Below are 22,782 nucleotides of genomic sequence, written 5' to 3'. Positions count from 1 at the left end.
TGGCCAAAACTGAATCCAAAAAAACACCCCTCATTTCCCCAATTTAAACATGCAAATTAGGGTTCAGGTTTGGAATTCAGCAGAATCTTTCACAGAAGATTTGGCCAAATCCTAAACTAGTGGATTCGATGCATGAGAAAAATTGGAGTGTGTGCTGCCACAAGAAAAAATATAATGTAAATGGTACCACTCAAATAAACCAAAAAATGTTGTGATTAAGTAAATAGCAAGGAGATTCACTCACAGTTCACCTCAGTCCCAAGGTGCAAAATCCAAGACACTAAATCCAAAAGGAAAAATGTGAGGATCTCCAATAATCAAGAGCTAAATATTTTTTTAAAAAAGTAGAAAATTTATTAGGACATAAAACCTGATAGGGCACTTACTCATAGGCCTACGAACTAAGCAGGAGCAGGGAGAATACTGGCAGAAGAGAATATTTACAGAAAACAAAGTTTAAGCAGAGAGACATGAAAGGAGTCTGAGAAACCAAGACTATAAGGACAGAAACAGGCAAAGTATAATTGCAGATATTCAAGCTGAGCTGTATTTGCACCATTGAATCCACCCAGATTCAAGTATCTGTCACTAAAGACTTGCAAACACATAAATATACATTTCCCAGTACCATTTATTGAATAAAAGCCTGAATACTGCCCTATTTACAATCTCTATGAAGACAAGTTTATTGAAGCTTGCTTTATGAGTTCGGGTTTTTGTCTGTTGTATCAGTAACATTTACAAAATGTATTCTTATGAATAGTGATGAATGAATGAGTCAATAGGAAGGCAAGATTACATTGTGGTTAAGACATCTTCAGCTCTGTAATAACATATACATTGCCAAGCCTTTTTTGAGAAGAAAAAAAAAAGGCTACCATGTTGCCATTTTATTCCACACACAAGGTACATACAGCTTCATAGATACAGGGGGAGGTTCCCATTGGTTGATGCAAAAGGCAAGGGGCGCATAATGACAACTGCAACAGAATGATTGGCAAAATTATTGTGCAGATTCATGAAAATATATGTCTGCTGGTGAAACAGCTAATTTTGCTGCAAAACTATACCAGGAAAAAAGTTTGGTAATACTTTATTTTTTTTATTAATTGAAAGATTTTCTTTTTTCCTCAGCGATACTGTTCCGCACAATATGTGATGGACGTTGGTGTTTAGGTGTACTATGTCTGTTCACTTTCTATTTTAAAATATATTGTTGTTTAAGTGACTGGCGTACTGGAGGAAGCAGCTATGAGTTATTATTGACATTTGTTATTTCTGAGTTCTCCTATAATTCTATATTTCTTGTTTGATATTATTGGGAGTTTGGCCAATTTAAATGCACCTGTAATAGGACAGTTAAAGTATAATTCTTTATGTATACATGTAGTCAATCTAGCGGTGGCTCCAAAACCTAATCCCTCCTCAAATAGCACACAGTTGCAGGAACTTATTAAAGGGGAACGATCGCAAAAATGAAAATTTAATATAAGGTTCATCATACTGAAATAAGAAGTTTTCTAAATATAATCAATTAAATATTCTGTACTGTTTCTGAAATATCAAGTTCCTCTTCACTATCCCACTCTCAGCATTTGTTTCTCTTCAGTATAAAAAAGAGCCAATTAATTCATCCAAAATAACTATTCTTATTAAAAAACCTAGCAAATGCGATGTAATCTATAGACATTTAGTATTTTATCATCATCACTTATTTATTCTCTATTTTTTTTATAAACCCCCTTAGCCTAAATCTCTTTAACATGTGAAACTACAGTTAACTGACACAACATTAACTGCCTAAATGAACCATCCATCTTACGATGTATTGAATAGCAACTAAATGCTGTCAATGCTGTATTCCATTAAGTAGGTTTTTCGTTGACACCATAAATGTTAACACTGAGCAACATATGTATCTGTATGTGACAGCTGTCCTCTGGAAGGCTGTGTCTAAAATGACAACCACTTTGCTTTGATTCATGTCTTTCTTTGTTTTGAGGTCATCAATTGCTTACCGTTCTTGCACAGGAAGATTACCTAAAGACTTAACATGTACCCTTTTTGCTAAAGCCTCTAAATCCCTTCCTATTAATTGCACTCGTGATATGTGAATTCAGTGGCTAGAATATAGAAACAATGCTGCTTTCATCAAGCAAAATATATCAGTAGTCCAAACGCATCATCTTTTAATCTGTTATTGCTGCAAAAATGAACAACAACAGCAAAATAGTGTAAGGATCAAATACTTGTGCACTCAGCATAGCTCAGGTTTTAACTTATTTTAATTTATTTCAAATCCTGTAATGCCTAACCTAGAAGCAACCTCACCATGGAGGTCATTTATAAACAGCGTCTGGGCAGTAACCCATGACAGCCAATCAGATGATTGCTTTCTGTGTCAAACTTGCAATTGGCTGAAAAAAGTTAATCACTGATTGGTTGCTTTGGGTTATTGACCGGGAGCAAATTTGCCCAGGGTTTATAAATGAACTCAAAGAGAAAAATTGCCAACGCAGGGTTTGCCTTTAAAAATAATTATTACAAAAGATGAGGTGTTAGTACCATACTTTGGCCAATATATGTAAGCTCAAGTGCCAAGTCAATGCCCCTCATTGTATGTGAGTCCTACACTATTTGTAGTGCATTTAAAATCAAGTCGCCCAGCAACCAATGTGAGTTGTAAGATCATTTATAAATGAACCCCACTGACTCATGGAATCTATCTTTACAGTATAAAATTGTACAGTTAGGGAATGCAATATTTTTTTCAGCTGCCTGTACTTGTAGTGGCCAGTGCCAGCATTATGCAAGTGAAAATAGTGCACCACCTGATTTTACTGGACTGGGCTGATCTACCAACACAATGCTTTTCATTCTAGCTGCCTTTTTAGCCAATAGTTTTTCAGCGCATCATAAAAACTGTAGCCTTATTCATTTGATAAAAGGTACAGTATACACCTACATGCATGTTCATCAAAAATAAATATAACTTATGCTAAAAATATATTCTGTCTATTCTTTAAAAAAGTTATTTTTATAAAAATGCATTATTATAGCATTAATTTGCTTTCACGCTTGCTATCTTACCTTGCTTTAGTTGAGTTTGTTTACCTACAGATACTGAGCTCTGTATAAACAAGTGTAATTACAGTCAGCTGCAATTTAAGCCTAGTGTTATCGTTGTAGTGGTTCCCAGGATACTCCATCTTAGGCATCCAATTATTAGGGTGTGATTCCCAACCTTCTATGATGATTTGACTCTGTATAAACAACTTCTTGTTGCATCAACACATGTTATTCTGATGGAGAAAAACTTGTCTTTTCCAGTGATCTCTAGTGTAGAATTGTGCATGTACAATATGATGAACCTTTTTAGATTTTAGTATTGTTATAGAAAGCACTTTATTTTTTTTTTTCCAAAGAGGAACCAGGCCAGGAATAAAAATATTGAAACTACCCCACCCCACCTCCAGTGAAGGGGTTTTCCATTTCTTTTAATCTGTTATTGCTGCAAAAGTTGTCCCAACAAAATAGTGTAAGGATCCAATACTTGTGCAAACAGCATAGCTCAGGTTTTAGCTTTTTTTCGCCTCAAGATTTAATTCACCCTTGGTTTTGATTGTTTTGTCTTAAAGAAAGTGCATCATGCAAAGGAATTATCTGGTCAATGATAATTAAAGCCTCCTTTTCCCTGTTTGGCTTAAAAATAACAAAAAACAATAGATAAAAATTATGTTCAGCTCAGTGCTATTCATTCAACTCGTTTAACAAGACAGTGTACTTCATGTTTAAGCCTTGGTGTGCTGTGTTAGCTGTCGGGGTTTACAGTGATGGCATTGTTAAACACAGAGGCACAAATTAGCAATTCGTTTTAAATTACAAATGTCAAGGATTAGGTAGGGGGCGCTGTGGAGACAGATGGTGAAAGGGCGAGTCCTTGAGGCAGGAGCTGTATGTGCCTAGGGAATATGTAAAGGGAAGGCAATAACAGGTTGATGAGGGTGAAGAGTCAGACTGGATCACGTGCAGAGCAGAACAGGACAGAGAGGGTGAAGATCAGGACTGGACTAGGCAGGAAGAGGGCGACTACTCAGGACAGGAACAGACTGAATGGAGCAGGAGTGGAACAGGAGCATACTGGATGGGACAGGACAGTGCAGGTGTAGATCAGATCAAACTGGGGATAGAGTGCAGAAGGAGACTAGAGCAGATAGCAGGAGAGGACTGGAGAGCAGGATAGTAGAAGAGGACTGGAGAGCAGGATAGCAAGAGAGGACTGGAGAGCAGGATAGCAAGAGAGGACTGGAGAGCAGGATAGCAAGAGAGGACTGGAGAGCAGGATAACAAGAGAGGATTGGAAAAGGCAGGGCAAGATGCAGAGCGAGATGTGGGGTACAAGGTACAAGGCAGGGTCAGGAAGCAAGAATCAGGAACAGGCGAGGCAAGGTCAGTACAAGCTGAAATCAGGTAAAGGTACAAGGTAGAATAAGTTAAGGCAAGATCAAGTTTGGAGTGAGGAACAGAGCAAGATACGGAATAGCAAGGTAAGCTGGGCAGGGCAAAGTCAAGACAAGGTTAAAGCAAGGAGAGATCTAGGTTTAAAGCTGGGCCGGAGCAGAACTAGAAAGGGAAGGTAAAGCAGAACAAGACAAGACAAGGTTCATAGCCAGGCAGGACAAGACAGGGAAGAGTTCAGACAAGACAAGGCAAGGACAGGAAACAAGGCTAGAACTAAAACCCTTAGCTAGGGACAATGCCACACTGCTAGTCTGCTGCTCTGGCCAGGAGTGTTTGGAGGGCTGACCTTAAATAGGGCAGAGTGAGCCCTGATTGGCTGATTGCAACTAATCAGGCAGCAGCTGGGCTGGGGCTGCAGAGGCCAAACAGGATGCAGCTGGGCTGGGGCTGGAGAGGCCAATCAGACTGCAGCTGGGCTGGGGCTGCAGAGGCCAGGTAACATATAGCGAGCAACCCTACAGGCTGCTCATCTGGCCAAATGGTTAAGGTATTGAGCCAGAAACCCAAAGGTCCCTGGCTCAAATCCCAGCAATACCTGACAACAAAATGAAAACCATGAAATGAACCATATGATGTGACTGTTAGGGTATGGAGCCATAAGGGCCATTACACTTATGGGTGCCTACACTTCTGTTCTTTTAAAATCACTTTTTGAGCCATAAATAAGACTAATGGGAGTTTGCCAGAAAGATTTCACCAAAGACTATAGGCCATTACACATGCCATTAATGTTACTCAGTCATTTGATCCACCTATTAGTTCCAGCAAATTAGCAACATTCACAAAAAATTAGCAAAATTCACAAATCGATTGTCTCGCCATGAAACACATTGCCTTGCAGTCACAGTACAAGCAAACAAACACAAAAGCAGTTGGAGATGAAGTTTTTTCAGCATCAGAGAATTCTAGGCAGTAGCTCACACAGGGCATATAGTCATTATGTTGTGAAACACAGTGCTAAACAGATGTGCTTTATATTAAATTATTAAATACTAGTGATGGGTGAATTTATTCGACAGGCGTGAATTTGCAGCGAATTTGTGCGTTTCGTCACCGCCGACGGGTACATTTGCAAATTTACTGCGAAAATTTGCCGACATCGAAAAAAAAATTTCCGATGCCAGCACCAATTTAGCAACGGTTAACAGACGCCCATTGAATTGACTCTGGCATCAAAATCTGCATTTTATGAATTTTTCGCCAGTTTCGCAAATTTAACGGGAAATTCGTTAAACGAGACAAAGTCACCCATCATTTTTAAGTACCTTGTCACGTAACATAATTATATACATTTGCAGACAGAGCCCTTACTTGGCTTGTATTATTCTATAAAGAGGCGTATATTCAGTTTTCTGGCTTGAAAGCATTAAACCCACTAGCAGACGGCAAGTTTTCCAGCCCCAGTGTGGTTTATGTCGGTATGACAACAATAACAATTTGGAATTCTGTATTCAGAATTAGAATTTTTGCCACAAATCAAATGTTTTTGAAGCAAAAACTACTGAGTTATGCTTTCAAATACTTGTGTATGTAAAAAATGCACTAAGCCCAAAACATTTGTAAAACTGCAGCATTTACAATCTGCCAAGTTCATGTAGAAGTCAATGGGAGCAGTCTATGATAAATTTAAAGCAGTAGTTTTTTATCAACCAAAATGATATCTAACCCTTTAAGGAATGTTTCTATAGTGCCTGTTAATACAGGCCCCCTTCAGGTGCAGAAATTCACAACTTTTCTGCTCACACTGAAAGAAAACCTCTTTCCACATCTGTTGATTAAATTAAAAAAAATTCTAATCTCATATAATGCCTTTTTGTCCTTTGGGAGAGTGTCAGAATAGCAGAAGCAGATTGTGCTACAGTTGGCAGAGAGAATTAGGAGTGTAGAGACTGATGAGCAGAACATTCTCTGCAGTATTGGTTCCACTGAACATCTCTGGCTTCCAAAGAGAGATTTTTGTATGGTGCCCTTATTTTGGCTTATTGAGGAGGTTTTTCTAGGCACACTGCCTTCAGTTTAAAAGCTTGTAAATGATCCCTGAAGGGATCTTGCGCCTCTTACTGCTCCACATCTAATGTAAATGACCCCTATTATTTCACTATTATCTGCAAAAACTTGTATGAGGGTTATTTATCAAAGGTTGAACTTTAAGAGTTATGTGAGCTTTTTTAGACCTCGATTGAAAACTCACAACTCAAATGGTTTCTAATTTAAGAAAAAACTCAAATTGGAAAAACTTGGATCAGGGTTCGAGGTTAACAACAAGGCGAAAAAAAACTTGAATCACTTGAATTGATCAAGTTTTTAAGCGAAAACCCTCAGAAAAAAAACAAACATCATGAAGTCTATTAACATCTTCAAATGGTTGAAGGGACCTCTGCCATTGACTTCTACATGACCTCGACAAGTTTTTGATATTTTCAAATTCAAGATATTTCCAGGGTCGGGGTATAATAAATCTAGAAAAATTAGATTTTTTCTTAAACCCAGAAAATCAAATTTTGACTCAAAATTAACCTTAAAAACTTGATTTTTTGTGGAAAAGACAACTTGAACATTTTATTTTTAAGTACGTCATCCCATAATTCATCGGCATTAAAAGGGGGTATGGAAGTGGGCAATAAGCAACACCATCCCAAGACCAGTGTTATTTTTATACAGTCTCCGTAGTGGCAAGTTAACTTTTTAGGCACTAAAACCTTTCATACCCCCTGCGGCTTAATAGTTAAACATTCAGTGAGATTCTCTCTTGTCTATCAAAGATGACAGCTGGTACTGACATTGCCAGAACAGAAGGTACTGCTATGTTTCAACTAATCAGACAACATGTCCTTTTTTATTACTTATCTTCCTATTTAGACCCTCTCCTATTTATATTCCAGTCTCATGCAAACCACTGCCTGGTTGCTAAGGTCAATAAGACCATAGCAACCAGATATCTGCTAATACCGAACTTAGGAGTGATGAACTAAAAGGTAAATAACTGAAAAACTGCAAAAAATAAAACAAAGACCATTTGCAAATTGTCTCAGATTATCAATGTCTAGAGTTTAAAGGTAAACTCCCCTTTAATTGGACATAGGCATGTTCTTTTGCTACAATGTGGATTATACACAATCAGGTGCTGTACAGAGAATTATATAAGCATCATCAAGAATTTCATTATTTTACTTAGCTGCACTGAGATATCATCTTCAGAAGGACAACCTATCAATATAATAATTTGATCAATCAATCTGTATTGTTATCTGACAATCTGCTTTGAAAAGCTGTAATACTTTCCTGACACTAAACTGAAAGTTAATGGGATATCTTATGACAGATTTTTTTAATATACAATAATGTCAATTAATTTTTAAATCCATCCTAAAAATATACACACATTGCATAATCTGAAACTATTCCAGGCAATCAGAATGAAGAGCTTGTCACTTCTGGGTGATACTTCATTCGAACACAAATCTCTATTTAAAACATCAGCAATTGTTTCTGCAGCTCAGATCAGAGGAGATTGTGCTGAAGCCACTGGCAAAATATGTAATAAATGATATTTTGAGTTACAAGGATATAACAAAAAAGCCACATTAATGCTATAACACACTGTGTAAAATTGATTTGCACGCAGTGTAATGAATTTTGGAGTTTGATTAGTGACATCTAAAACAAAAACAGGTGTTACTTAAGAAAAGGCACATAAAAAACCCCCAGTACCGAGTGGTTCCATTGTGTGAATAAAATATTTTACACAGCCTCATAATTATGTCCCGAAGAATGATCACAGTTGACAAGTAAATGAATATTGTCTGTCAAGTGCAATAACACTTGAAAAACACACTGGCATTTAATATCTCTGTTTGGTAAAAAAAACAAGAAATCAATATCACTGATGCCACAGGAAAAGTACAGATGCAGCATTCCTTTAAGTTTTATGTGAGTGCAAGCTATGAAGCACCTATGCCTTTGGGAGCTCACAATAGGGTAAAGTGCTAAAAACATGAGTAGTTAAAAAAATATCACATGGGGACAGTGACAGAATTTCAAGATTTATTATGGAAGTCTCTGGGAAAACAAAAAAAATTAAAATACATGTGTGATCTTCTAAAAAGTTCATTACTAACACAGATATCCATTTACAATAAATCTTGCAAGCATGTAAGGGGGTAGACCGGTTAAGTAGTGGTGAATGTGCCTGTTAGAATAATGTATGAAAATTACATGTTAAACATTTAACATTAAACATGTTAATTTTATATATGGTTTGTTAAAACAAAAGTAGTGGGACTAATTCAGACACTAGAGGGAGATAGAGTGCAAAGGGAAGGACACACCCAATGCAGGGTTCTTCTTCCGAACATCAGCTGGAGAGGAACAGATATAGAGAGGGTCTCCTAGTGAATAGTACTAGGTATTTCAGTTCGACAGGTTAGCTAGAATGGGTAGTCCAGACCCCAGCAAGGAGGTAGTGGCCTAGAGGCTGTGGCTAAGCCAGAGAAAGGGTGGAAGTGATAGTTGTAGGGTAAATGGGTACATCCTGAGGCAAGGACAAGAAAAATCCTACCCAGAGTAGGACAGAGGGGCGTTTAAGGAACACCAGACTGCAAGGCCCGGGAAGTGGCACATTTTGGTAATTCCTATCTGGAGTTGGGCAGAGGGGTATGGAGCGCATGCCATACTGCTAGGATCAGAAGTTGGTGCAAGGCCCTGGAAAGGGATGTGTCTGTCCTTGGTAACTTGAGTTGTGATTGCACTAGCGGAATGTAGGGTCTCTGTTAACCTGCTTGTGAGCCTGTCAGCGAGTTTGCATGAGTCTGGATGTGACCACTTGGACAGTATACTGCCAAATAAAATGTGTTTCCAGTTACTGGTGGGAAGAGCAGGAGGAAGAGCTTGACACGGACCCGCCCACCTCCCTCAAAGGGGGGAGAGAGGTCGGCCTGAACCCGACCGACCTGAGGGTAAACCTGCGGATCCTGCTGGTATTGGACCGGCCCGCACATCACTAATAATTAATCCTCACTGGAAGCAAGCTCACCACAAAACACTCATACACATTTTATACATTCCTATGGGATTTTTAGAAGCATATTTATCAATGGGTGAAAGTTAGAGTTCACCATTTGATAAATGCGCTTCTATAAATCCCATAGGAATGTATAGAAAGTGTGTGTGTTTCTGTGATGAGCTCTAATCTCACATTTTGATAAATCTGGCCCTTAATGTTTACATGATTTGTAGTAGACTTAAGGTATTCAGATTCAGATTGTGGAAAGATCTGTTATCCGGAAAACCCTAGCTCCCAGCATTCTGGATAATGGGTCCCATACCTGTATCACAAATATATAGTAGTGAACTTAGCATCACTAGTCAGAAATATAAATATCAATGCAAATTCTCTTTCAGAAATAACATGACATTTTCCATTCATCGTTCATACAAAATGATCTACCGTTAGTGATCGGTGAATCTGTGCCGTTCGCGAAATGCAAAAATTTTCGAAAAACACATTGAAGTCAATGGGCGTCAAAATAAATTTGACGTGCGTCAATTTTGACACGAGCAACAATTTTTATATGCCCAACTATTTGGTCCAAATGCATTAAAGTAAATGGGCGTCCACGTGACAATGTTTATGCGCACAACAATTTTGAAGCATGTCAATTTTTTTTTTTGACGCTGCAGATTTTTCGCCAGCAAATTGTCGCCGCAGTTTTGCAAATGGATTCACTTGCGCCGAAACGTGGAAATTCAACGTAAATTTTTGTCTGGCGAAGTTATTCGCCCATCATTATCTACCATCTTAAGGTGATATCCAGAATGTTTCTTGCTCAACAACTTTTTCTCCTATCATCTATTCTCATATTATATTTTAGTTTATCATCTGAAACGTCACATTAGCCATCTTACCATGATTGTCAGCTATGTGTATATACAGTATATATTTTTCTTTTGATGTGTTGGGCTGCTGCAAATTGTTATTTTTTCCTGGACTTTTACTTCTTCTAAACATAAGAGCAACTATAAATAATCATTTGTTCTACCACCTGCTAAGCATGATACATAATGCCACATCTCCTGCTTGTGGATTCTGAACTTGACATGCAACTATCTGGGTGTTAGTATAGTAGAGGGCTTGAAAAGAAAGATCATAACCAAGTCAAGATCAAGCACCAACAACCATAACAGATCAAATGTTTTCTTTTGGTGGGAGCTGCTGGGATCAGTGACCCACATTTGAAAGCTGAAAATAGGCAGAAGAAAAAGGCATACTAGTTAACTGTCAATGGAGCTCCCCTTTAAATTAGGGATAATTAAGAGAAAATTATTTCTAGTGGAAATGCTTTGGTCATTGGGAGACATGATTTCAAGCAAGCTGCCTCACTGGCTGTTTAGCTTGTGGTGTGAATTCAGTATTGTAATCTTTATTTACAGACACGCAAATAGGGTGTTAATTATCAACATTTGTATTTTTCTCTAGTTGTTTAATTAATTCTTCTGACTCTCTCCAGCTTTCAAAATGGAAATCATTTTTAAAAATGTTGATTCAGATAAAATTAAGTCTATGGGAGATGGCCTTTCAGTAATTTGGAGCTTTTTGGATAACAGTGTCCAGATAACAGATCCCATACCTGTAATTCAAATTTTTAGAATGATTTAATTTTTCTCTGCAATAATAACACCGTACTAAGACATACTTAATCCTTATTAGAGGCAAAACAATACTATTGGGTGTATTTTATGTTTAAGTAGAAAAAGTGTGGAGATTTAAATTACAGAAAGATCTTTTATCTGGAAAACCCCAGGTCCTGAGTATTCTGACTAACAGGTTCCATACCTGTATTTTTTTCATCATGATTTTATTTGTTTTTTTATATTTGGATTTCTCAATAAATAGGGTAACAGTTGTGTTTTTTTTATTGTGAGTTTATTTGAGTTAGGAAAAAAACCTCTAAAATTACACGATTCCAAAGTTTAATAAATAGACCTTATATAGTAGTAGCCGGCACAGTTTCCATCTTTTCCCCCAGTGGCCACCTTCCCCTGGATTATTGCAATGCTAGGACTGATGCGGCGCTGTTCATCAACCTGCAAATGTCAATAAAGCAGTTTTATTACACCAAAATAAAAGATCACTGTTTTATCTTTATGAAAACATGCAATGGGACATTTAACATTCATAACCATTTGTCTGCATTGTTTCTTATTTTTCCTTGTTGCTTTTTCTTTGTTTTTAAAGGTACAAACAGAAATCAAAAAGACATGGACTAGGTGGAATCTTGCATTCGACTGGAAAAGCACAACTCACTGCAGTAATTTTAGATATGGTTCTGTCCTGACCAACATGACCCACAGCACTAGCAGTCAGTCGCAGATGGTAACCAGCTCTCGCATGGTGTTGATCTCCAGCAAAGTGAGTCGAAGTGTAAGCAAGCAGGGCGATGGACACCTAAATCTACCAGGGTATGTCAGAAGCAACTCTGACCATGACTGTTTGCCTCAATGGATTCAAGAAGAAACAAATGAGGACGAAGAAAAGCAAGTTGATGACATATCATTAAAAGAAAAGCAGAGACCATTGCAAATGAGTGCCGAGGTAGAGGTCAACAGAAATGAAATAGAGGAAACATTATAGTTGGCGTCTCAGGAACAGGATCCTGACTCTATTTAGTCTGAAACGGGTAGAAACGAGTTGAATGTTTGCTTTATTTATTTGTTTTATAGAGAGGAGGACACTTTGCCTTTGGAAGTTCTTGACGCATGGCTCCGTGATTAGGTCATTCACATTGAGCATGATCATGTTTATAAGCAATGTACACAACATTTATAAAAGCACAAATAATTCTATTTGATAATGATAAATAAGTATAAATAACTTGATCTGTAAGTAAAATACAGTCTGTGATGTAAGATATATATATATCCTGTAAACTATCATTAAATGTCTCTATAAAAGTTCAAAGTTATTACTAAATTCAGCAAACATATTAACTGGGAAATTATGATATACTACATAGTAAATGGAATTTGGCATAGCTATACAATCTATTATTAGCTGGAGGTACAAGGTGCAGAGCACTAAAGTGTGGAGTTGGCCTAGAGGTTAAGTGATCAGCATTTGATAGGGGATCTGGTGAACAAGTCACTTAATCTCCTGGTGTCTTGGCACACTTAGGGGCAGATTCACTAACTTCGAGTGAAGGATTCGAATGAAAAAAATTCGAATTTCGAAGTATTTTTTGGGTACTTCGACCATCGAATTGGTTAAATTCGTTCGAATTCGAACGAAATCGAACGAATCGAAGTAAAAATCGTTCGACTATTCGACCATTCGATAGTCGAAGTACTTTCCCTTTAAAAAAAACTTCGACCCCCTACTTCGGCAGATAAAACCTACCGAAGTCAATGTTAGCCTATGGGGAAGGTCCCCATAGGTTTGCTAACCTTTTTTTGATCGAAGGATTTTCCTTCGATCGTTGGATTAAAATCGTTCGAAACGTTCGATTCGAAGGATTTAATCGTTCGATCGAACGAAAAATCCTTCGATCGCAGGATTAGCGCTAAATCCTTCGACTTCGATATTCGAAGTCGAAGGATTTCAATTCGAGGGTCGAATTTCGAAGTATTTTTAACTTCGAAATTCGACCCTTAATGAATCTGCCCCTTAGTGCATTATAATGGTGACCCTACAAAGGAGTGCCCTATACTTTACAGTGAACATCCCTACCTACCCAAGTAACTCCTACAATAAAGCAGATACAACCAGTGGTGTAACTACAAAGGTGGCCATGGGGAGCAGCCTGCTTACAATTTTGAGCTCTCTGGAGGTCACCTGTGATTTTGGCAGGGTGTGGGGTTTGAGGGACCTGTGAAAATAATTTGTGGGGGGCCCCCATAGTTACACCACTTGATTCAATTTTATTTAAATTAAATATTTTGCAAACTTGCCCACAATATTGTTGCAAACTGACAAGCATAATAACCTTGATCACTTGAGGAAGGGCAGTTGATGTCCCGAAACGTTTGATCGTGACCTGTGTGTCCAGAGCACTTAATGGATATAGGGAACCCCCCATTTTCGACTAAGGTATTCGCATTCTATTTTTTCTCAGTACTTACAGCTGGTGGTGGGAGAGGCCAGCACCATATACATTTTTTTCCCAAACTTTTGAATGTTTGCATAAGCATAATAACCTTGGCATTCTGGGGGAAATACTGCACCCTTGAGGAAAAAAAGGCAACTATTTTTGCACTTGTCTCTGTTAAGTAATGAGGCACAGTATTTTTATACTTAGAATTTCAGTTATGTTCTACTTAAAATCTATGCTTGTTTCTTTATTTTCAGGTAATTGCTTTCATATTTTAATATGGAGCATAAAGCTAACACAATCATCTCGGTAATCCCCCTGACATATTTTCTACAAGGTTGACATGTTTGGTCTTTAATAGGGGATATAGTGGAGACAACTGAAACTCATTTTAATATTTCCAATGTTCAGGTACAATATGTGCAGTCTTATCTAGAAGAAGAGCTGATAGCATTAATTGTCTCTGCTGTCTTCTATTTTTATATGAATGTGTCTTTCTCACATGTTTATGTATGTATATATATATATATATATATATATATATATATATATATATATATATATATACACAAAGTGTACATAAAGATTTCTTTTACAAATACAGGGACAAAAAAGAAATGAGACTTTGAATACCACAGTTATTTTTTTTTTTTTGCATGAATTAGCTAAAATATGTGTATGGATTCCATAGCAGTGCTCACAATTTAAACAGAAACATGAACGACTTATATAATTTCCCAGCAGCCATGTATTATTTTATTAAATGGTCGTGTTTTTGAATCTTAAAGAATATTTTCATATTGTTTATTTATGATTATGATAATGTCTGTTTAACTTTAAAGTTCTTCCCTTGGAACTGCCTTCTTTAGCAGTTATTGATAAAAGTGCAATGTTCATTTTCAATATTTAAGGCTGAAAGCAAGACTTTGTAAAATCTATAGTAACCCAACATTAACTTCCATCAAAATAACCAATGCCATTTGAAATATAGATTTACTATTGGCATTGATTCCTTCTAGAATGAGTTGAATTGCTGTATGATGACATTATAGCCATAATAATGGAAAGAGATCACCATATTAAAAAAACAATTTGCATTGCAGTGGTATTGTGTGGGTTTTTCTCTTTTTTTCAAGATCGCAAACTTTTAGGCAATTTGAACAAAGCATTTTTTTATGGCTAAAAGGCTGCTTGCCCTAAAACTAATTTTGATTATAAAGTTAAATATGGGGGTATCTGAGGTATCATTTACCCTAGTAACATGAACAAGTGCTAGAACATTTAGTGGTGCAAAATTGCACTCCGCAAGAGAACCCTGTACTTAATGATTGTCTTTAGCTGGTGAAAGAAGACAAACAACAGTTTCAGAGTTCGTTTTTCTGCTTACCTTCACCCAGCATTATTTTACTCTAAATACCATTTTCTCAATATTATTTTTTTCTAGGGTTATTTTCTATGATAAAAAGGCAGTGTGGTGTCTCAATTATATATTTCATGTATTAATTTCTTGGTATTTGTACATACATTATAAATATGCTTTGATATTATAATTATCCCTCTGTTTCTACTAAGGGGGTTATTTACTAAGCTCTGAATACCCAAAATCCGAAAAATTCAAGAACAAAAAACGAATCTCAAACCTGTCGCGGTTGCATCAAAGTCAATGGGAACAGTCCCATTGATTTTGGGCAATTTCACAATGTTTTCTGAGCTTTCTGGTGAAAACTCTGAAAAATTTGGAGATTTCAAGAAAAATTCACGAAAAAATAGTGAAAATCGAAGCTTTTCCCGCAAAGCTAATTTGCGGGAAAATGTAATAATAAATAAGTGTTAAAATCCCGAGCGGGTTAGATCGGAGTTTGTAGCAGCTGATATTGAGATAAATACGGACCTTGATAAATAATTCCCTGAGTGTTTTTTTCAAAATATGAAGTGTTTCCACTAAAACAAAGTTCAGAAATATTTAACTTATTGTGATCCTTTTGCATACTGCAAGCTTTGAGTCCAATGCAATAAATATAATCTGGTATCATATATTCCAAGGGGATAGTTTGTACATAAAATCAATAACTTTCTGAAAAACATGTTATATTTTTTTAGTGTTCAGTAAGCCAATCCATATGTACAAACACACATAATTATAGGACAATTTTGAGCAAAGAAAGAGCTTTTAAATGGCTGTTATCAAGGTGTTTCAATTTTAAATTTGATGAAAAAGCAATGGAATATGGCTTGGAAAAAGGAATAGCTGCCATAATATGCTTAGCCTTAATTGGCACATTTACTGGAGAGTATTATATTATTAATCACTTGATGGTTAATAAAATATGGTTGACAATCCACCTGTTTTTGCTGGCCTGGCTGATATTCAAAATTTACCATGTACTTGGCAGGAAATGTTACATGCTTGTTCCTCCCATGACCTTGCAATTTAAGCCTGATTGAACCCCATATCTAGAGCAACCATACTCCTTCTCAGCAAGTATTGTGCAGAATCAACCTCCATGACTCACCCCTTTATGTTATTGCAGCACACATTTGTGTAGTATGCTCGTTTTCATCAACTGCCCACCACCTAAGTCATCAGTGCGCCTGTCCAGCGCAGCATGGGCAGTGATATTATTTTAAAAATTTGGCAACCCTATGGTCAAACCAGAATGCAATATCGCTCATTGATAAGTCATAACATAGATTTTAATTAATACATTTTGGGCCCTCAAATGACCAGAACATCACACTTTTTCATAAGCCAGGAAAGTTTGTATTTTGCTGTAAGTGATAAAAATTTCAAACTATTATTAGTTGTTTTATTTTGCTGTAAGTGATAAAAATTTCAAACTATTATTAGTTGTTTTATCATTTATATTGTTTTAATAACTACTACACAACCCTGAAGAAAGTCAGGTATCCCTAACTTACTTGAATTTTGATTCTATCAAATGGAAGATACACGAGCATATTAGAAATTACATGAAATCTAAATGTATTATTGCAGTATTCATTTATTAGTTAATATATTGCTTCTATATTGTCTCTACCATTTAAAATCACAAATGCAGGATCTTAACTTAATTGGGCTGTTTCCATGGATACCTATAGTATAGATTGCTCTCCGTACACACATAGACACACACAAACAAATGTATCTGAGCCAAATCAAAACATTTTTTGTTGTAATGGTGATTCAAATGAGTGCTGATAATTCATTTGAAGAAAATGATTCATGAAAACAGCCACCAATTATTTTATGTGTGGGTCTTTTACTTCTACTCCATCATATCCTTACATAAGAGATGATACATTATAATTGGCACTCAAGCAGTGTAAAGCAAAGAACATAAATAACAAACGCCAATACAAATAAAATGTAAACTTTTAATTGTGGCATATGTAGAGGTCATTTTGACAAATGCTATTTGTAGCAGGGGGATCAAATGTTTCTATCAACCATGTACCACTTTCTCTTACATTAGTAAAATAAATGCATTGTCTCCCTGCTTATTATCTAATAATAATAACTTATCTCCATAAAATACCAGTTGCCTGGTATGGGTTGGGAGTATATGGCAGTGATGCAGCCTGTATAGAAACAGGTCACCATGCACCTATAGTAAAACAAAAGGTCATGTGTTGTTAACCAGAGTGTGCTGCAGTCCATGGCAATAAGAGCTCAGTGAGGAGACGGCTAAGGCAATTTAAGGCATCAAGACACAGGCAAAACTCAGGCCAAACAGGTTTACACAAGGATTGTCAATAACTGGACTTGAACTGAAAAAGATGTTAAGAGTAGAATGTAAATCAGTAGTGTAGAGACTGACCATGCAAAGAAGTATGCTTGCAGTCTAAAATAGAGATACATTTATGATAATATTCACAGAAATGGAAATATCAAATTTCATCAGTCAGTGCCAAAACAACCAGTAAATCAAAAAAGGAAGAAGAACTCCAGCAGAGTAACTTCAAAACTTTTATTCCAGGTTGGGGTAAGTGTACAAACACGAAACACGGCAGACCTCAGACGCTACTTGTAATTAATTGGATGTTAAAATATGTTAAATTACTTTTTACCTGCAATCTCTTGGAAAGGCCCAGGAGTGCACTGCGCTAATGATTGGTGTATTGGTGATGTTCCTCCTAGTGACTGACTCAGGGCGGCAGCACCCGGGTCACAGCGTGCATGGGTTAAGACTCACTTTATGCTGACTAAAAATATATTTGTGTTTCCTGTGTGGGGAGTTCAAGCAAATCATGCCAACTCCGTAATTGAAGTGAGAGGTCTGGAGCGAGAGGCACCGGGGGCAATAACTATTAACGTTGAGCAGCACACAGGTTATAAGAGAATTTGTAGCAGGAGTTGGAGCTTACCGATTCACGTTTTGTGGAACCCGTGAAGGGTGCTGGACAATACTTGTTGTAGCACTTGGCAAATGTTGGGATAATTGCCAGCCATAAGTGTGGACTTATTTGGACTTTGTTTTGGAGAATTTCCCCATGTTTTTTTCAAAGGAATTTGAACTTACAATTGATTATGGACTTGTTATTATGGACTTCTTCTTTTTCTATTTGGATACATTGCAATATTGTGTCACAATGGATAAACACTTATTACTTATCACTTATTCCCCTCCATTGCAATATCTATGGATATGTTTCACCCTGAATATGTTTGCAGATCTACTCTAGGCCTAATGAGGTCTAATTTAATTGAATAGCCAGAATACTCTAGGCTTAATTGGGTTGAAGGTAACTTTTAGGTATAAATACGAGCACATGATAATGGTCTTTGTACACTTGATAAAGGGTATTGACCCGAAACATGTCATGGAACCACTATCTGGAATAAAAGTTTTACAGTTACTCTGCCGGAGTTCTTCTTCCTTTTTTGTTTTTTGATTTACTGGCACAGTGGAGTTGTAAGCACAGAGCAACTTATAGTGCTGTGTAGAACACACAACTTTATCCAATTGTACAGACCACCAACAATCTTCTATTTTGGATTTCAATTATAAGTGCCAGAACAACCACTAGTTAAAAACTAAAATTACTGTCCTTCTGTTCCCTTTTCCCCAATCCACTTCCCCAGTACAAAAAATATTTTCAAATGTTTTACCTCTTCTCTGAAGTGCTTTTATTACTCTCTTTTCCCCTACTATATTTCCTTTTTGCCTACTCCCTCCACTTTTAAATGCTTTTCTCAATTCATCTCACAGTATCAGAGCTGTCCACTGAATTATTCGATAGAAGCCTATATGCTGCATAACCACTAGCAAACATAATGAGGCTCAAAAAGAACTGTGTTTAAACAAAAAATATTTAATAAATGAAAATTGAAAACAAAGCAACACAAGAATGTGTATAAGCAGCAGGCAGAAAAAAGCTCAAGAAACAGGTAATTGGTCTGGGCAAGCAAGACAAGTCCAAAAACAGGCACAGGACAAGCAACAAATAGTCAAAATCTAAGTACCAGGTCAGATGTCAAAACCAGGGAGTCAGAACATGAAGGGGGGACAACAGCATACAATAAGTGACTTACAGGGTTTCAGGAAACAACAATGCATTAATTTCGAATTTCATTAACTAGGACAGGAGCAGAGAACATTATGATCCAGCACAGGTTAGAGTAGGTACCAATGCAATGGAAGTCATTGAATATGCCCAGGGCCGGAACAAGGGGTAGGCAAGGTAGGCAACCGCCTAGGGTGCACTTCTTCATTTTTGCAATTCAGTTCCCATGGCATTTAGTAAAAGCATTATAATTATAAAAAAATGCATATCTAAACCCCCTGTGTAGCTTGTTTAATCCCCCACCGTGGGCGCGTGACTTGGTGCCTTCCATTTTGGGGCCCAGCAGAGAGAGGACCTGCTGCTGTGCGCACTAGAGGGAGCAGTAACCGTAAGCTGAAGACACCGGCTTGCTGGGGCCCCTGGGCGCTTTTTGCAGCTCCCTACTACTAGTACTTTGCTAATGCTTACTTTGAAGACGCTTGCTGGGCTGCTGACACAGGTACAGATGGGGGGCTTGGGGACATTGATGGCTGCTGGCACAGGCACAAGGGGGCAGTAGGATGGATGGCTGCTGGCACAAGGGGCAGTATGATGGATGGCTGCTGGCACAAGGGGCAGTATGATGGATGCTGGCACAGGGGGCAGTATGATGGATGGCTGCTGGCACAAGGGGAGGTATGATGGTTGGCTGCAGGCACAGGTACAAGGGGGCAGTATGATGGATGGCTGCTGGCACAGGTACAAGGATGTGGCAGAAAGATTGGCTGAAAACGCTGCAGTTATTTATTAAGCTACCTCAAAAATGGGAGGGCTGGCAGTGGAAGGGCTACCTCATCACTGAGGAGGTTTTAGCTTATTGCACAATTCTCATAGGATTTGTGCTAAAAGTAAAATGTTGTGGACATTCCAGTATCGGTGTTAAGTGAACCCTTCATTTGCACTTTGTTTAACAGGATCAAATTATCCTACTGTTTTGTTTTTCTGACATTTACCTTATTTTTGTTAACATTACATATTTATTTAAATAAGTTTCATTAATTAATGTATTGTACACTTTATTGCTTTCTTTATTTAAATATTGTCATGGTAAGGTGGGAAATGGCAATGCTCGATGGGTGGGCGCTAATTGAAGCTTAGGGTGCCAAACTACCTTGGCCCGGCCCTGAATATGCCAGTAGACACAGGGTCCATGGTTTTCAACCAGGGAGTTCTTGGCTCACAGTTGCTTTTGACACACATAATTTCAGGAGCAGAGACAGATGCACAGAGATACCAGGACAGCAAGTTATGATACCAGACAGCTATATGATGTAAAACAAAGGGGAAGATAGAAAATCATCTTTCCCTATGCAAAGTTTTAATTAATTTTTAACAACCCATTGTGTGTTAGCCAGTAGTGATGGGCGAATTTATTCGCCAGGCGCAAATTTGCGGCAAATTTGCGCGTTTCGCCGCCAGCGAATAAATTCGCTAAACGCCCGCGAAAATTCACGGCAAAAATTCGTCGGCGTCAAAATTATTTTTTCGAAAAAACGGACGCCGGCGTCAAGAACGGGCGCCGGCGTCAAAAACGAGACGCCGGCGCCGTTTCGCGATTTTTTTGGCGAAGCGAAACGGCGCAAATTCGCCCATCACTATTAGCCAGCCAAGTATCAACTGCAGAAACTTTATAAGCATTATACAATGGGAAGCATATCTAAAGGCCATAAATCTAAAATCAAGTGTTATAATATACATATATATTCAATCAATTATTCATTAATGGCGAGAATAAAACTGACGTGATACGCAAACACCATTTATATGTTAAACTCCCTGTATTTGTAAATTTAGTAAAGTCCTTACTAGTTCCCATACAATATTTCTCCAAACTGGTCAAAATAGGAATATGTTTTGATTTTTAACTGAATAATGTTATAATGTTTTCTAGGGAGCACTTTATCATGTTGAACATACCACATAAAATACAAAACGAATATGCAGTATATGTAACACTTTACAGGCATGCAATTTTTTTATTGTTTGTAACAGGGAACCCTCACTGATTTACCTCTTACTCAAAAACCTAAAATTAAGATCACTTGCACTGTAGGTGTCAGAACGAGAATTTTCAGCCTAATGTTGCAAATGTTGTGCTGGCTTTTGTACAAAATGGCTGGGAGATTAGAAAAAATGTGTGCCAAGAACCTGCTAAATTATTTAAATGTAATTGGTATAACAATTCCAAAATAGAACTTTAGGGCATTTGTCATGGATTGAAAAGATGTTTCCAATACCGATAAGGGAATGAAGGGGCTAGCTATAGCAAAATTCCAACTTACTGGTTAAAATAAGTGGCCTCATCCACAAAATAATTGTGTGATAAATTAAAATCTATGTCTTCCAAGCAAACATGTTGTCATGTGATGAAGCAAACTGCTTCAATAGCCCTCACATATTGAGGGGAATAATGACTGTACATTTAGGGGCAGATTTATCAAATTTCGAGGTGAAGTTTCGAAGTGAAAAACTTTGAATTTTGAGCTATTTTTTGTGTACTTTGACTAGGGAATAGTCATACTTCGTTTCGAAGCTGAAAAAACGTTGAAATTCGAAGGTCGAATTTTTTTGAAGTACTGTTTCTTTAAAACTTCGACTGACCCTTCGCCACCTAAAAGCTGCCGAAGTGCTGCTTTAGCCTATGGGGGACCTTCTAGAACCTGTATGGAGGCAATTGGGGGAGTTTGGGAGATCGAAGTTCGAAGTAAAAAAAACTTTAAATCAAAGTAGTGCTACTTTGAATCGTACGATTCGAAGTAGGCCCACTTCGACCTCAAAAAACTTCGACCACCATTCGATTGGTCTTTTTGAATTCGAAGTTTGAAGTTTTTTTAACTTTGACCTTTGATAAATATGCCCCTTAGAGATACTAACAGCATTTTGGAATTCCAACACATATTATTTAAGATATTTATTACCAATTTACTTTCCATGAGAAATGAGGGAGGCCCAGCACTTTCTCCTGAAGATGACTATCAATATATACTAATAGCAAATTGTGACCAGGTACATATTATGTGACTCCCAGGTTGTTTTTATCTTTAATATGTAAAAGAAATCATGTTAAGAAAAGGAAACAAACAACATCCTGAAGAATCCCACCATTTCTAGCTTGCTTTACTAATTCATATAATTCCAGCATATATTTCTCAGGATCCAACAGGTATTTTTATCAGACAATAGGTATTTTTATCAGACAATAACCTAGTTAAAAGAAAATAATCCAATTGATCCTAAATACCATTCAACCACCATTCTATGTAGAAGAGACCACAATGTTGGAAGCCTATTGTTCATTCTTAAAATGATGCTGGTTATCTTAAAAAGTGTTATAACTTGTCTGTTAATTACATATAATACTAGACATGTCATCTGTGATGCTAGCTGTAGCTGTGGCTGTTACTATGTAGGAAAAACAGACCTTTGATATGTAGGATTTTAGAACATGTGAATGAAATACATACGTCATTCATGTGACCAATGAGCTTTCAAAATCTGGGAGTATTAGGAAGTACAATGAAAAAATTAAATGGAAATGTATAAAGAGAACATCTTGGGGTCTTTACATTCTAATAGTATCCTAAAGGTTTCAAAGAAGTACTGGAAATATTACCTTTTTGAATTTTAATGAGTT

The 22,782-nt window shown here is 37.2% G+C and overlaps 1 protein-coding gene and 1 long non-coding RNA gene across 4 annotated transcripts in view; one reads left to right on the top strand and one right to left on the bottom strand.

The window, feature by feature from the left end:
• pth2r.L (parathyroid hormone 2 receptor L homeolog) overlaps nucleotides 1-12,721 on the top strand; it is an 85,056-nt gene extending 72,335 nt beyond the window's left edge. The window contains exon 13 of the mRNA XM_041576644.1: nucleotides 11,756-12,721. Within this exon, the coding sequence (XP_041432578.1) occupies nucleotides 11,756-12,151 (396 nt within the window). The 3' untranslated portion in view covers nucleotides 12,152-12,721. The remainder of the gene's footprint in view (nucleotides 1-11,755) is intronic.
• LOC108701479 overlaps nucleotides 1-22,782 on the bottom strand; it is a 112,517-nt gene that overhangs the window by 3,784 nt on the left and 85,951 nt on the right. The window lies entirely within an intron of this gene.

Source organism: Xenopus laevis, chromosome 9_10L, assembly GCF_017654675.1.
Source record: "Xenopus laevis strain J_2021 chromosome 9_10L, Xenopus_laevis_v10.1, whole genome shotgun sequence".
NCBI classification, from domain to species: Eukaryota; Metazoa; Chordata; class Amphibia; order Anura; family Pipidae; genus Xenopus; species Xenopus laevis.
Note: the sequence above shows the minus strand (reverse complement) of the source record. Positions and strands in the feature narration are given on the sequence as shown.